At 44.2% G+C, this 13,903-nt stretch overlaps 1 protein-coding gene across 1 annotated transcript in view; it reads left to right on the forward strand.

The window, feature by feature from the left end:
* The window catches only part of MOCOS (molybdenum cofactor sulfurase), a 56,273-nt gene extending 42,938 nt beyond the window's left edge, over positions 1-13,335 (forward strand). The window contains exons 12-15 of the mRNA XM_042962846.1: positions 1,998-2,103; positions 5,971-6,109; positions 11,180-11,284; positions 13,152-13,335. Of these exons, the coding sequence (XP_042818780.1) occupies positions 1,998-2,103; positions 5,971-6,109; positions 11,180-11,284; positions 13,152-13,304 (503 nt within the window). The 3' untranslated portion in view covers positions 13,305-13,335. The remainder of the gene's footprint in view (positions 1-1,997; positions 2,104-5,970; positions 6,110-11,179; positions 11,285-13,151) is intronic.
* Positions 13,336-13,903: the final 568 nt, after the last annotated feature.

Here is a 13,903-nt window from a genome sequence, read left to right on the forward strand (position 1 = left end):
ATTTTCCAAGTTTACAGTGATCACGAGTCTAAGTGTTAGGAGATCTTTTTGGTTGAGTCCCTCTTTAATGGTACACAGTTTATGAAAACAACAGAAGTATATTGTACATTTTGAAAAATAGTTAATGAACAGAAAGAGAAAACATTGTTGAAAAGGAATCTCTTACTGAGATGCCTGAACCCTCCCCCACCGCCCCACCCCTGCCATTCATTCCCGTATCCATGAATGAATGTCACCTGTGCCCAGAATAGCCCATGCTCAGCACTGATTCTTTTCTGGAGAACCCTATTTAAGTCATTACAGAGCTGGGGACTGAAGGAATTTGGTTAATGCACTGTCACTCAAACCTTTCTTCTGAGGCACATGACCAAAGCACAGGGATCTAACATTATGATGACTTAATCATCTGTCATGTGGCCACTTAATTAGGTTGGGCAGTTTTGTGTGTAGTGAGGAATGGGAACCCATCTGACCTAGGGGAGGCTCATTCACCCAAGCTTTAGAGGCTTGTATTTTCTCAGCACAGACCCCAGGGCTTTGAATGGGGCTTTTGTTTTCCACCCTGGAGTTTTAGCCTCCATGGCAATGTGCTTTAGGAGAGGCGAGCCTTTCTTCTGGGAAGTGCAAAAAGGGCCTTTGCGGAGGGGGCCGGGATTCCACCTCCCTCCTCTGACAGAACCATTTTAGCAAAAAGAACATTTGGAAGTAGAGGATCTGAAAAGCAATTGTCTTAAAAGTATCCATTCTTGTGTGTGCTGGGTTCCACACATTTGGTTCGGAGACAGCTCGCTAGGCTTTGGCCCAGCTGACACTTTTTCTCAACATCTCCCGTGAAGACAGCAACGGCCTCCCAACGAATGGTCTGACAGAAAGTGCTAGCAGTTCTGGGCACGCTTGATATTTTCTTTCGCTGGCTTTTTCCCCTTCTAGTAGTTTTAAAACTTGTATTAGTTATTTCTGAAGTCAATATCACACACTTGCCTAAGGACAAAAGACAGCTTTCCCTGACCGGACTCAGACCTTCCTGGGCCTGTGGCTCTCATCAAGGTCCCGCTTTCCACCATCTTGGGGAAGCTCCCTATCCCTGCCTCCCTCTCACTTCTCCTTCTCTAAATGTTGCCTCCCGGTCTTCTTTGCTGGGGACAATTTCGCTTGGGCATTTTATTATTATTATTTTTCCAGATTATTAACAGCTCATTTTCTATTTCTGAGAGGTTTAAGCAATGCTTAGAACATTTTTATTATTTCCAGGCCACCATTTTTTTTTCCCTTATAGAAATCGTCTCTCCTTTTTAAAAATGCAAGCCAATGGAAGCAGGATTCGTTTGCATGCCGAGAAAGCAATTCTTCTTTTTAATTTATTTAAACTTTTTTATTGAGGTATACGTGACATATAACACTATATTAGTTTCAGATGTACAGCATAACGATTTGGTATTTGTATGTATTGAGAAATGGCCACCACAATAAATCTGGTTAACATCTGTCACCATACACAGTTAAATTTTTTTTCTTGTGATGAGAACTTTTAAGATTTATTCTCTTAGCAACTTTCAAATATGCAGTACAATGTTATTAAGTATAGTCACCATGGTGTACATTACCTCCTCGTGATGTATTTATTTCATAACTGAAGCTTGTATCTTTTGACTCCATCCCGTATCCATCCTGCCCGCCCCCACCCCCTGCCTCTGTTCACCACCAGTCTGTTCTCTGTGTCTATGAGCTTGTTTTGTTTGTTTGTTTTGGATTCCACATATAAGTGAGATCATATGGCATTTCTGTCTGACTTACTTCATTTAGTATACTGCCCTCAGGGTCTATCCATGTTGTCACAAATGGCAAGATTTCATTCTTTTTTATGGATGAGTAATTTATATATATATATATAAAATGTACATATATATATATGTACATTATGTGTGTGTGTGCGTGTCTGTGTGTGTGTGTGTGTGTGTATTTAGCAACTTCTTTTAAAAATACCCCATCACTTTTAGATCAATCTGCTGGTTCAACAGCCACCCTTTCTCTGGTGAATGAAGCACAATATTTGCTGATAAATAGACCCAGTGTTTTGGAGCTTCAGCAGCAATTAAATGCCAGGTAAGATCCTTTGCCTTGGGAATAGCAGGCAGGTGTAACCACTTGACTCTGAGGGTGAGCCTTGCACCTGCCTGGGGAGTCGTGGAGTGCAGACGAGAGACTGAGGCCCCGAGAAGTTACAAACCCTTTGGATCCAGCTCCCACGTCTCTCTTGATGACTTCATGATGTTTAGCAAACCCCAACTCTCATTTTTAATCATTCCATTTCTTAGCACTTGCTTTAATGGAATTGAACTTGACCCAGTTTCATTGCCCATCCTCCCACCGCCCCCTGTTCCCTAGGAGCCTTGCCCTATTTCCACAATCATTTTGAGTGAAAAGGGTGGTTATGAAAGCTTTTAAAGTTATAACTGTAGATATTATATGTTTGTATCAGCAGATAGAACCGAGAGCACTGGCTGCTCACTTCCACCCGAGGTGCTGCTAAGGGCCCTGACGTATTAGCGGGTCAGCTCCAGAAAGAGTTAGTTCAACCCCCTTCGTTGTAGTTAGAGGAAATTGAAGTCCCAAGGGAATCAGACAATTAGGGCAAAAAATGGCCCCACTGTTATGTGACAGCTGTGTCAGTCTGCTTATTCCTAGCCCACAGGCCAGGAGAGGTGTGCACACGCCCGTCACCGTGAGCCAGGGATCCTGTGACTCTTACGTGCCTTGTGGTCTTGGGCACATGTGTGCACACTCAGAAACACGTACAAAGGTAGCTTAATAAAAATGACAAAGATGGGCTGTTTGTAGTGATTGCTGTTTGTAGTCGTTGGCAAAAACGTGCAACAGAGTTCCCTGGCCATGGCCTCGCTCGCTCTCCTTGGGTATAGAAGTATGGTGCAGCTTCATGGTCCCTGGGTGTTCACTGAGCTATCCCGGCATCAAGTGACACTCCTCCTCAGGGACCCAGAGCCCTGGAGAGAGCAGGTCAGTGGTTTTCTAGGGTTCTTTGTGTGGAAAAAATAGGAAGTGGAGACCGGCTTGCTGCAATCCTGGTTCCTACCAGGAGGGGACCGTGTTTCCTACTGTGTGTCTGAGCGCAGGGCTGACAAGCAGGCAGTGGGTGTGACAGGTTAAGTGGACCAGCCTGTGCCTCGTGCCTGGGAGGGTCGCTGGGGGCTGTGGTTGCTGTATCTCTGTTCTACTTTCAAATTTGATGGACTCTATAATGCATATGCTGATCATATCTTTTTTTAAAAAATTTATATCCAAGTTAGTTAGCATGTAGTGCAATAACGGTTTCAGGAGTAGAATCCCCTGATTCATCCCCTACATAGAACACCCAGTGCTCATCCCAACAAGTGTCCTCCTTAATGCCCCTTCACCCATTTAGCCCAACCCCCACCCACAACCCCTCCAGCAACCCTCAGTGTGTTCTCTATATTTAAGAGTCTCTTACGTTTTGTCCCCTTCCCTGTTTTTATATTATTTTTGCTTCCCTTCCCTTTATGTTCATCTGTTTTGTATCTTAAATTCCACAGGAGTGGAATCATATGATATTTGTGTTTTTCTGACTAATTTCGCTTAGCATAATACCCTCTAGTCCATCCACATCATTGCAAATGGGAAGATTTTATTCTTTTTGATTGCTGAGTAATACTCCATTGTGTGTGTGTGTGTGTGTGTGTGTGTGTGTGTATACATACACCACATCTTCTTTGTCCATTCATCTGTTGATGGACATTTGGGCTCTTTCCACACTTTGGCTCTTGTCAAAAGAGCTGCTAGAAACGTTGGGGTGCATGTGTCCCTTCAAAACAACACAACTGTATCCCTTGGATAAATACCTAGTAGTGCAATTGCTGGGTCGTAGGGTAGTTCTATTTTTAATTTTTTGAGGAACCTCCATACTGTTTTCCCGAGTGGCTGCACCAGCTTACATTCCCACCAGCGGTGCAAAATAGATCCCTTTCCTGTGCATCCTCGCCAACATCTGTTGTTGCCGGAGTTGTTAATGTTAGTCCTTCTGACAGGTGTGAGGTGGTATCTCATTGTGGTTTTGGTGTGTATTTCCCTGATGATGACCATGGTATCTTTTGAACATAAAACTTTCCCTTTTACAAAACACAAAGGGAATGTTTGTAACTTGGAGGCTAAATCCAGAATCCAAGGATTTTAGGACTGGAAAGTGCTAGCCCTCTCATTTCAGATGAAGAAACTGTAGTTCTCATTGCTTATGGGAGTTGCACGTAGTGCTGAAACTAGACTTGGTTATCCTGGTCCCGGCTTTGCACTCACCAGCCCCTGCTGGAAGGGGATTGGGATATTACAGCCTTGTCCTCCACCAGGGCTTTTCAGCTCTGTTTCCAGGGAAAATTCCGGGTGTACTTTGGGACTACCCCATCCCCCAACTTAAAAAAATTTTTCTTTGTTGAAGCACAACAAAGCACAAAAATTGTAAGTACATATCTCAATTAATTTTTACATTATATATATATATATATATATATATATATATATATATACCCATGTACCACTGCCCAGACCAATTAGAGAACATTTCTAGTATGCCAGAAACCTTCTTCGTATGCCCTGTCAGTCCAACAGAAGATCACCACTATTCTGACTCCTTTTATCATCGATCATTTTGCTTGTTCTTGAACCCAATATAACGGGATCACACAATGTGTTCTTTTGTTGACGTTTTCAGATGCTTTATTTAAAAAAATTTTTTTTTACATTTATTTATTTTTGAGAGACAGAGAGAGACAGAGCACAAGTGGAAGAGGGGCAGGGAGAGAAGGAGACACAGAATCCAAAGCAGGCTCCAGGCTCCGAGTGGTCAGCATAAGAGCCTGACGTGGGGCTCGAACTCACAAACTGAGAGATCATGACATGAGCCGAAGTCAGACGCTCAGCTGACTGAGCCACCCAGGTGCCCCTCAGATGCTTTATTTTTCGTTCTTTTTCCCTTTGGTGCACGGAGGTGCAGAGAGCCATTTTATGGGACCTCATGGCCATAAACCAAAATCTTAAACAAGAATTACAAAAATAGTGAATGCTCATTAAAACTGCAAATAGTACAGAAGTTAGGAAGTAAATTTGTTTTTATGGAGATAAAGTTGACATACAACATTATATTAGTTTCAGGTGTACAATAGCATGATTCGTTATTTGTACATAGTGAGAAACAATCACTACAATAAGTCTGGTTAACATCTGTCACCCTATATAGTTACAAATTTTTTTTCGTGTGATGAGAACTTATAAGATGTACTCTCTTAGCAACTTTCAAATATGCAGTACGGTATTAACGACTATGGTCATCGCCCTGCACGTTATATCCCCATGATGTATTTATTGTATAACTGGAAGTTTGTGCCTTTTGGCCCCCTTCACCCATTTTGCCCGCTCCCACCCCTGCCTCTGGTAACCACCAGTCTGTTCTCTGTGGGAAATCAATACTGAAACCTCCCATATGTACGCATTGTTGCTTTATGGCATTCTCATATCCAAAAACAAAGTAGGAGCTCTTGGAACATCTTAGGTCCTTGGCAGTTAAGCCTGTTGACACTCCTTAAGCGCCTTGTCCAGACTCGCGACACAGAACTGGTCCTTTCGTAGAAGTTTGTTCATTTGACTCCTGTTCCCTTGGTTTCCAGAGTCCTTTGTCTCTTCAGCTAAGATCTACTTACTCTTTGCACTGCCTCTTGTGGGCCTGTCCATGGAGATGGGATCATCTCCCATGGAACACCATCAAGGTCTGCCTAACGGATGCGTGTCTGCTGGTCTTAACACTTGTGGTAGAAGCTGGTTCTGATCATCTAGGCTCGGGCCTGAGAACAGTTGATGAAGTCAGGCATCAAGGTCTAGAAATGTTGAATAATTGCGCCTCTATTGTCTGCTCTTCCCACTACCCCCCTTTTGGCATGTCTTAAACAGTGATGCGAATGGAAAGGAGGAATTATTCCCGATGAAAGAACTCATCTCACGTTTCCGTGCCAATATTATTACCAGTGGAACAAGCCCTTTTGAAGAAGAGACATGGGATGAGATTTCAGTCGGTTCCTTGAGTTTCCAGGTGAGTCGGGGATGTTCAGTTATCCTCCCTCAAGGGTTGCCGATGGAGACTGACCTCCGTCTGTGGCCAGGATGGTGGCCTGGCCGGTGGCAGGTGGGAATCCCCTGTCTGTCTTTGACTCTGACCCGCAAAGCCTCAGCTGGGGGGTTTGTGACATCTGCATTCTGGGACTCCCCTTGGAAGGATCCATCTCCTATTCCCTACGAGGGTGGCAGCAGTCAGTTGCCCGTGGGACAGACTGAAGGTGCTCCTACAGGTGGTCAGGGCTCAGTGCCGCCTCCATCTCATAATTATGTTTGGGCTTAAACTGTGTTTTCTTAGAATGCTTGTGTCTATGGGAACATTCTCCTCCTGGAACCTGTTGCACTTTCCTGATGTCTGGTGCTGGTGGAGGAGGACCCAGATGTCTAGTGGTCCCTCAGTGTCCGTGGCCACCACTCTACCTTCTTCCCACGCCCTGGCTTCCTGCCTTGCTGGCCTTTGTGGAGGAGCTTACAGTCAGAGAGGTGAAGCTGCCCCCTGCCCTCTCTCCCCAGGCTCCGGGCCCCCCAAACAGTGCTGTGGGCTTGAAAAAATGTGAGAAAGCCTTAGGCTAAAACCTACATTCTTCCTTGGAGACAACAGGGCTCCTGAGACCTGATCCCCCTGACCTCTCTAGCCCTCCCGTTGCCTGCCACACCATCCTTCTCTACATTTCCTAAACACGCCAAGCTTCCTGTCTCAGCGTGTCCCTTCTGCTTGGCGTGTTCTTCCTGCAGCCACTTCAGGGTCTCCACTCAGATGGCACCTCCTTGGGAAGGTCAGACTCTTAAGCATAGCACCTGCTTATTCCTTCAGAGCACACGAGGGTGGGGACTAGTATGTTTTGTTCAGCTGTACCTCTAGGGCCCAGAACAGTCTTGGCCCAGAGTCAGTGCTCAATAACCATCGAGAGAATGAATGGACAGGAAAGATAAGGAATAGCTAGGGACAGAAGGATGGGTCATCTGCACAGAATGTCCTTGGTACTTTAGTGGGGGATGATATTATCTTAATAGTAATATTATTAATCTTGGTATACACCGTCTGCCTTGGGGCTATCTTGTGTCCCGGCTCTGCACTTGGAGGGAACACCACTGTGGTATCCGGAAAAGCAGCAGGCAGTCATTTAAATCTTCCTGGAAGAATGGTGGAGGTCTAGGGTTGTGGAGGGCACTTAAATTTCACGGCATGAAGAAGTCCCAAAGAATTTTTTTATCCACTTACCTCCCCAAACCTCCTCTTATCCTGGCAGCTTTTCTTCCTTGAAAAAACAATCTCTTCTCTCCCAGACATTGACGCCCACAGGCCTCTCTCTGGCACCAGCCCTCCTGCTGTTCCTCCTCACCCCTGCGTCTGACTTACTCTTCTCTTCCTCATTTCCTGTTTCTCTGTCCCTGCTGTGTCTTTAAAACACTTGCTCTTAAGTATCCTGCCTGATGCAGAGTAGGTATTAATACCTGTTGTTTGATAAATGGAGAGAAGGAGGAAGAAGAAAAGGAAGAAAGGGAGAGGAGAGAGAAGGAACTAGAATGAGCTTATTGTCACTGTCAGACAATTCTGACACTGTTGTCACTTGGCAACAATAGCATCTGCAGTTTGTCAGCTACCTGGGGCCATAAATACAAGTAAGATTCTTTAAGAAATTTTTCTGAGATGTTCTGCTCTCCTTAATTTTTATTAAAAAATTTAAAAATATTTATTTTTGAGAGAGAGAGAGAGACAGAGCACGAGGAGGAGAGGGGCAGAGAGAGAGAGACACACACAGAATCTGAAACAGGCTCCAGTCTCTGAGCTGTCAGCACAGAGCCCAACGTGGGGCTCAGACTCACGGACCGCGAGATCATGACCTGAGCTGAAGTCGGCCGCTTAACTGACTGAGCCACCCAGGCGTCCCAATGCTTTGTTTTCTTTAGATCAGTGTTCTTAATAAACATTCATTAGTAAAAGTTAAAATATGCCTGCCCTTTGGCCTAATTATCTCACTTATAGAAATCTAGTCCATAAAATACACCTGTACAAGTATGCAGAGTTCTATTACAAGTTTATTTATTGTAATGCTTTTAGAAAGATGAAAAATTGAGGGGCACCTGGGTGGCTCAGTTGGTTAGGCTTCCAACTTTGGCTCAGGTCATGATCTCACAGCCCATGAGTTTGAGCCCCGCGTCAGGCTCTGTGCTGACAGCTTAGAGCCTGGGCTGCTTCAGATTGTGTCCCCCCCCCCTCTCTGCCCCTCCCCCACTCGTGCTCTGTCTTGTTCTGTCTCTCAAAAATAAATGTTAAAAAAAAAAGTTTGCAAACCAGGAGCCCCCAAACCAAAACATGAAATATGAAAACTGGGAGGCCATCAGAAATATCCATAAAAGGGAGATTGTTTAAATAAATTATGCTATATTCATACAGTGTAGTCCTGTGCAGGCACTAAAAAGTGTAAACTATAGTTAGTACTATGCCTTGCAAAAACTAAATGCTTAAAAGATGCTTGCCGATGATAATACTCAGGCTGAGGCTGTTACAATGCAAAAAGACTTAGCACATCTCTTTTAGAAAGTCATTTTTCACTGGGTATCATCAAATCATAAAAACTTTTATACCTGGTGGCTTTATAATCTCATTTAGAGAGATCAAACCCCCTCCCCCCAAGTTTTAAATCTCTTTTAGAAAGTCATTTTTCACTGGGTATCATCAAATCATAAAAACTTTTATACCCGGTGGCTTTATAATCTCGTTTAGAGAGATCAAACCCCCTCCCCCCAAGTTTTAAACAGCAAATAGGGTTATGTGGTTTAAGACCTTCACTGCAAAATTATTAACAGCTAAGAATTAGAAACCGGCTAGTAGAACTTGGCTTCATAGAACATCACCCCACAGGAATGCCAGGCCATCATGAAAATCTCAAGCCCAAGGATGAGGTAGGTGGTCTCTGTGTATAGACATGGAGGGCGCCCAGTGTGTATTGTGGAGTAATGAAATCAGGGAAGACACCCCGCGGCCTCTGAGAGCTCTGGGAGTGTGTTGCACGGGTGCATGTGTGGTTGTGTCCAGCTCCGAGCTGCAGTCTGGAGGGATCTATAGCCACATCAGCAGCACTTGCCTCTCAGGACAGTGAGGGAGGCCGCTGCTGAGTGCTTTCTCTTTAAACCTTTTTTAAATGTTTATTTACTTTGGGGGGGGGGGGGGCAGAGCGCAAGTGGGGAGGGGCAGAGAGAGGGAGACACAGAATCCAAAGCAGGCTCCAGGCTCTGAGCTGTCAGCACAGAGACTAACTCAGGGTTTGAATTCACGAACCGCGAGACTGTGACCTGAGCCTAGGTCAGACGCTTAACTGACTGAGTCACCCAGGCACCCTGAGTGCTTTTTTTTTTAACTCTTAAAGCTGCTCTGTATAGTTTGAGTTATTTTTCAAAGAACATGTATACTAGTAAACAATTTTTTTTAAATGCCAATGGATGAGAGGGCTAGAGAAAAATGCTTAAAAAATGATGATGTTTTAAGAAAATTGATTTCTTCGCCTTGGTGTTTGAAAAAAGTGTCTGGAAAATATTTTTCCCTCTGCCAGCTTGAGAAACTTTTAAGAGAGCCTTTTGGCCAAAGCGACAGGAGTTTTACATGAAGTGCTATCTGTCAGGTGGCAGCTGGGGCCCAGGCCCAGGGCTGGTGGACGTCCGTTCTGTGGGACGTCCATTCTGTGGGACATAGCTCTGCAGGGCCAGAGGGAGCCTGGCCTGGGAATCATAGTTTTCTAGGCAGAGGAGGTAGCGTGTTCTGTACTTGCTCTTGGAGGGCTTAGTGTTCTATCTTGAGGCAGTCTTTTTCCACCTCAGACATTCTCGTGCACGAGAATCCTGGGCGTGGCATCCTAGAAATAGTGTCTGGAATCCTCACCAAATCAAGCGAAGGGGCTGAGTGAGGCAATGAGGCCTGGAGAGGTCATAGGTCTGCTCAGTGTCAAGGCGAGTGCCGGGCAGAGCCCTGTACAGCACAGCCCAGCTGCTGGCGGAGGCCTGGGAGCCTTAACTTTGGTGCTACCTTGAGGTTGTATTTCCACTGGTTTAGGGTCCACCAGCCAGAAGGCGAGTGCTAGGAATAGGCCAAGACACATCCAGATTTAGCCGTTTCTAGTTTCAGTGTGTACTTGGTGTTTGCCCCCAAGTGAGCAGAGGAACAAATGTGAAAATCAAGTCCCTTCGCCCTTTTTATAGGTGCAACAAAAGCAGCGTCTCGTCACTGCTAAGCTGCATGCTTTCTTGTTTTGTGTTAACATTTGTGGGAGATTTTTCTCGCTACAGAGCAAGTCTTGCTCGTGGCAGACCAACAGGATGACCCTTGTTAAGAAGCTGTGTGTGTGTGTGTGTGTGTGTGTGTGTGTATGTGTGAATACACATGTAATTTTCTTTCCTGCTTATTTCACTTATAAAAATAAATATTTACCATTTAAAACCCTTTATAGATTAATTTTAATACCTGCACGATATATTCATATACCTGTAGTGTAGCCATTGTTCTCTACTATTTGATGTTTAAGATGCTCTCAGGTTTCCCCGATCGCAAACAACATGAGAAAGATTGTACAGGAACCTGTGTTTGTACTTGGGGTTCTTTTCTTGAGTGAAATTCCTAGTAGCGAAGTTTCTGGGCCAAAGGACACGGACACAGTAAGGTTCTTTCTGATGAGTCAGTGCTGGGCCCGTGGGTGTTTATCTTCTCCTAGTTTATCCTCCAACCACTTAGTTCTTTTCTTCCTGGGAGGATCTCCAAGATTCTCTGATAACTATCTGAGATTCACAACAACTCTTTTCTTCGTCTACAAAGCCCGGAAGCAGCAGTCTTTCAGTTGATGAACAAACATGGATGATCCCCCAGGACTGTGTGAGGAGCGGCTGCTTTCTGGCTCCTAGCAGTCAGAGCAGAATAGTGAGCATTGCTGTGTGAGTGGGCCCAGAGAACACCTCTGACAACCAGTCCTCCTGGACCCAGATTCCTCCCTGCACTAGCAGGAGCATCTGGCCACTTTCACGGCAACGCTGTCTTTTCCCTTTTCGCCCCCTCTAGGTTTTAGGTCCTTGTCACAGATGCCAGATGATTTGCATCAACCAGCAAACTGGGCAGCGAAACCAAAATGTTTTCCAAAAGCTTTCTGAGAGTCGTGCGAGAAAAGTAAGCATGATTGCAAACTGTGACACCTGTTTTAAGATCCTGTTTTGTTTTTTAAGTTTATTTATTTATTTTTTGGGGGGGGGAAGGGCAGAGAGAGAGAGAGAGAGAGAGAGAGAGAGAGGAAGAGAATCCCAAGCAGAGCCTTTGGCGGGGCTCAAATTCATGAAACAGTGAGATCATCACTTGAGCCCAAACCAAGTTAGACACATAACTGACTGAACCACCCAGGTGCCCCTAAGATCCTATTTTAAGATCCTGGCTTGTTATCTACACCCAAACTGTAGTTCTGAGTAATAACGGTGTGTAAGTTTGAGAAGTGAGGAGACATTCTGAGGCTGATCGGCTACCATTAAGGTTCTGATCTCATCCATGGCACCATCTTAGGTTTCTTTTCCATTCATTTTCTTACTTTTTGGGGGTCTTATGTGTATTTTTGATGCTCTCAAATTTTGTTGAAGAGATACAGGGTTTAAATAAGAAATAAGTAAATAAGCCAAGTAATTTTATTGTCTCGATCATTATTTTCTTCACCACAGGTGTCTCATGAGAGTAAAATGCCCTTTGGTGAATAGAGTAATTGCATAGGCAGATTCAGTAAATTTCACTCTGAGAAGGCTGTAAATCATCTTCTTGAAGGTTAGAATGACTAGGTGTGGTTTTTGTGGATTCCAGGTTATAGAAACTGAATTTCTAACTGACTGATTCTTTAGGAAGATTTATGTCCAGGCTAGGGCTTTCTGGTTTTGTTTGCAAGGAGTTCTAGGAAGTCAGGTAAGCAATCAAGGTTGCATGGAACATTTCTTGAAAATTAACTGAATTAACATAAATATTCAATATCTCTCTAATAATAAATTAGAAGGTAAACTCATGGTAAAATGTTCCACATCGGTTCCCATGTTTCTCCAAACCAGGGTTTCGTTTCACAGTATTTAATTGCCACAGTCTCCCTGCAGACACGGGGTAGATATGATCTTCACTTGAGTGTTTTGTCAACATGTCCGTTCCCTCAGCTGAGGCAGGCCGTGTCACCTGAGGGTGTGAGGACCTTGAATCTGTGCCATGCAGGTTGCCAGAGGACAGGGGATGGGTGTGCACAAATACTATGATGCACGGAAGGAAATCACTGTACTTCTGAGAACCACTGTAACTCTCTTGTGCACACACCTTTCATTTTTTAAAAAACATTTTGGAATAATTTTAGATTCACGGATAAATTGCAAAGAGAGTACAGAAAGTTCCTGTGTACCCTTCTCCCGCATGTGCACACATCTTAAGGAATTAATTTGGCCTCAGCGCCTAGCCTGGGTCGTGGAACTTGGGGACACCCAGCTGATGTTATCACAGGAATGAACAGATCTGGGAGTGTATCACATGCTCCAGGGAGTTCTTACTGACTCACTCGCATTGATGGCAAACTCTGAGTAGACTCACACAGCTCTTTATTTTGGGCCTCCCATTTCTGTTCTAGAGACTTTGGAGAACTTAACCTACATCACAACAACAACAACAAAATCACCTCAAAGAAAATGCAGAATTTTGCTGTTACTTTCACAAAATAGTTTTTACATCAGGGAACAGAGCAGAAATTGGCCTGGTCGTGGTCAGAAGCGGAGAGCAGGACGCAAGCCCTCCTACCAGAAGCTCAGGGTATATAGGAAGGAGAAAAACAGGTGTGGGGTGGGGGGGACTGTCGGGAAAGAACATTATACATGACAATCTTTGTCTGAAATTGGGATTCTTGTTTCCCACTACATCCTAGTACCTGTCTTTAAAGATCTGACTTGATTTTAGTTGATCATTATTATTTATAAAATTATTTCAACTGCTAAAATAATCTGGCTTGTTGTTGCCGCTGTCTTGTTCACAGGTGAACTTTGGAGTGTACCTGATGCATACATCTTTGGATTTTTCTTCCCCAGCTTTCCTGTCTGTAGGATCTCAGGTGCTCCCTGTGTTGAAAGAAAACACAGAACACCATGAGCTACCTGCTTCCACGAAACATCAGGATGTTATCTCCTAAAAAGTATTTTCAGTGTAAATTAAAATTTCTCTTTTACACCTATGTCTGCTGTAATTCACGCTGGCACATGGCTCAATAGAACAAGGAGAGTTCTCTTCGGGGGGTAGGGGAACTCTCGTTGGCCGCCTCTAACTTCCACTCTCCACGTGTGCACTGGCCAAGCTCACGAGGGCAATTTTGGGCCCTCTGTGCTTTCCACAGCTGTGCTGCACCCAGCAAGGTTCCCATATGCGTTTGAAGTAGGATTATTTTATTTTATTTTATTTTATTTTATTATTTCTTTTTTGAAGTATGATAATTTTAATTAGGTGAGGTTTTTTTTCCAGTTATAATTCTCTCTCTTTATTCTATCACTATTAAAAAAAATTTTTTTTAACATTTATTTATTATTGAGAGAGAGAGACAGAGCATGAGCAGGGTAGGGACAGAGACAGGAAGACACAGAAGCTGAAGCAGGCTCCAGGCTCTGAGCTGTTAGCACAGAGCCTGACGCGGGGCTCGAACTCATGAACCACGAGATCATGACCTGGGGTGAAGTGGGAAGCTCAGCTGACTGAGCCACCCAGGTGCCCCATCACTATCTTTTTAAATTTAAGTGT

This window comes from Panthera tigris, chromosome D3 (assembly GCF_018350195.1).
Source record: "Panthera tigris isolate Pti1 chromosome D3, P.tigris_Pti1_mat1.1, whole genome shotgun sequence".
NCBI classification, from domain to species: domain Eukaryota; kingdom Metazoa; phylum Chordata; class Mammalia; order Carnivora; family Felidae; genus Panthera; species Panthera tigris.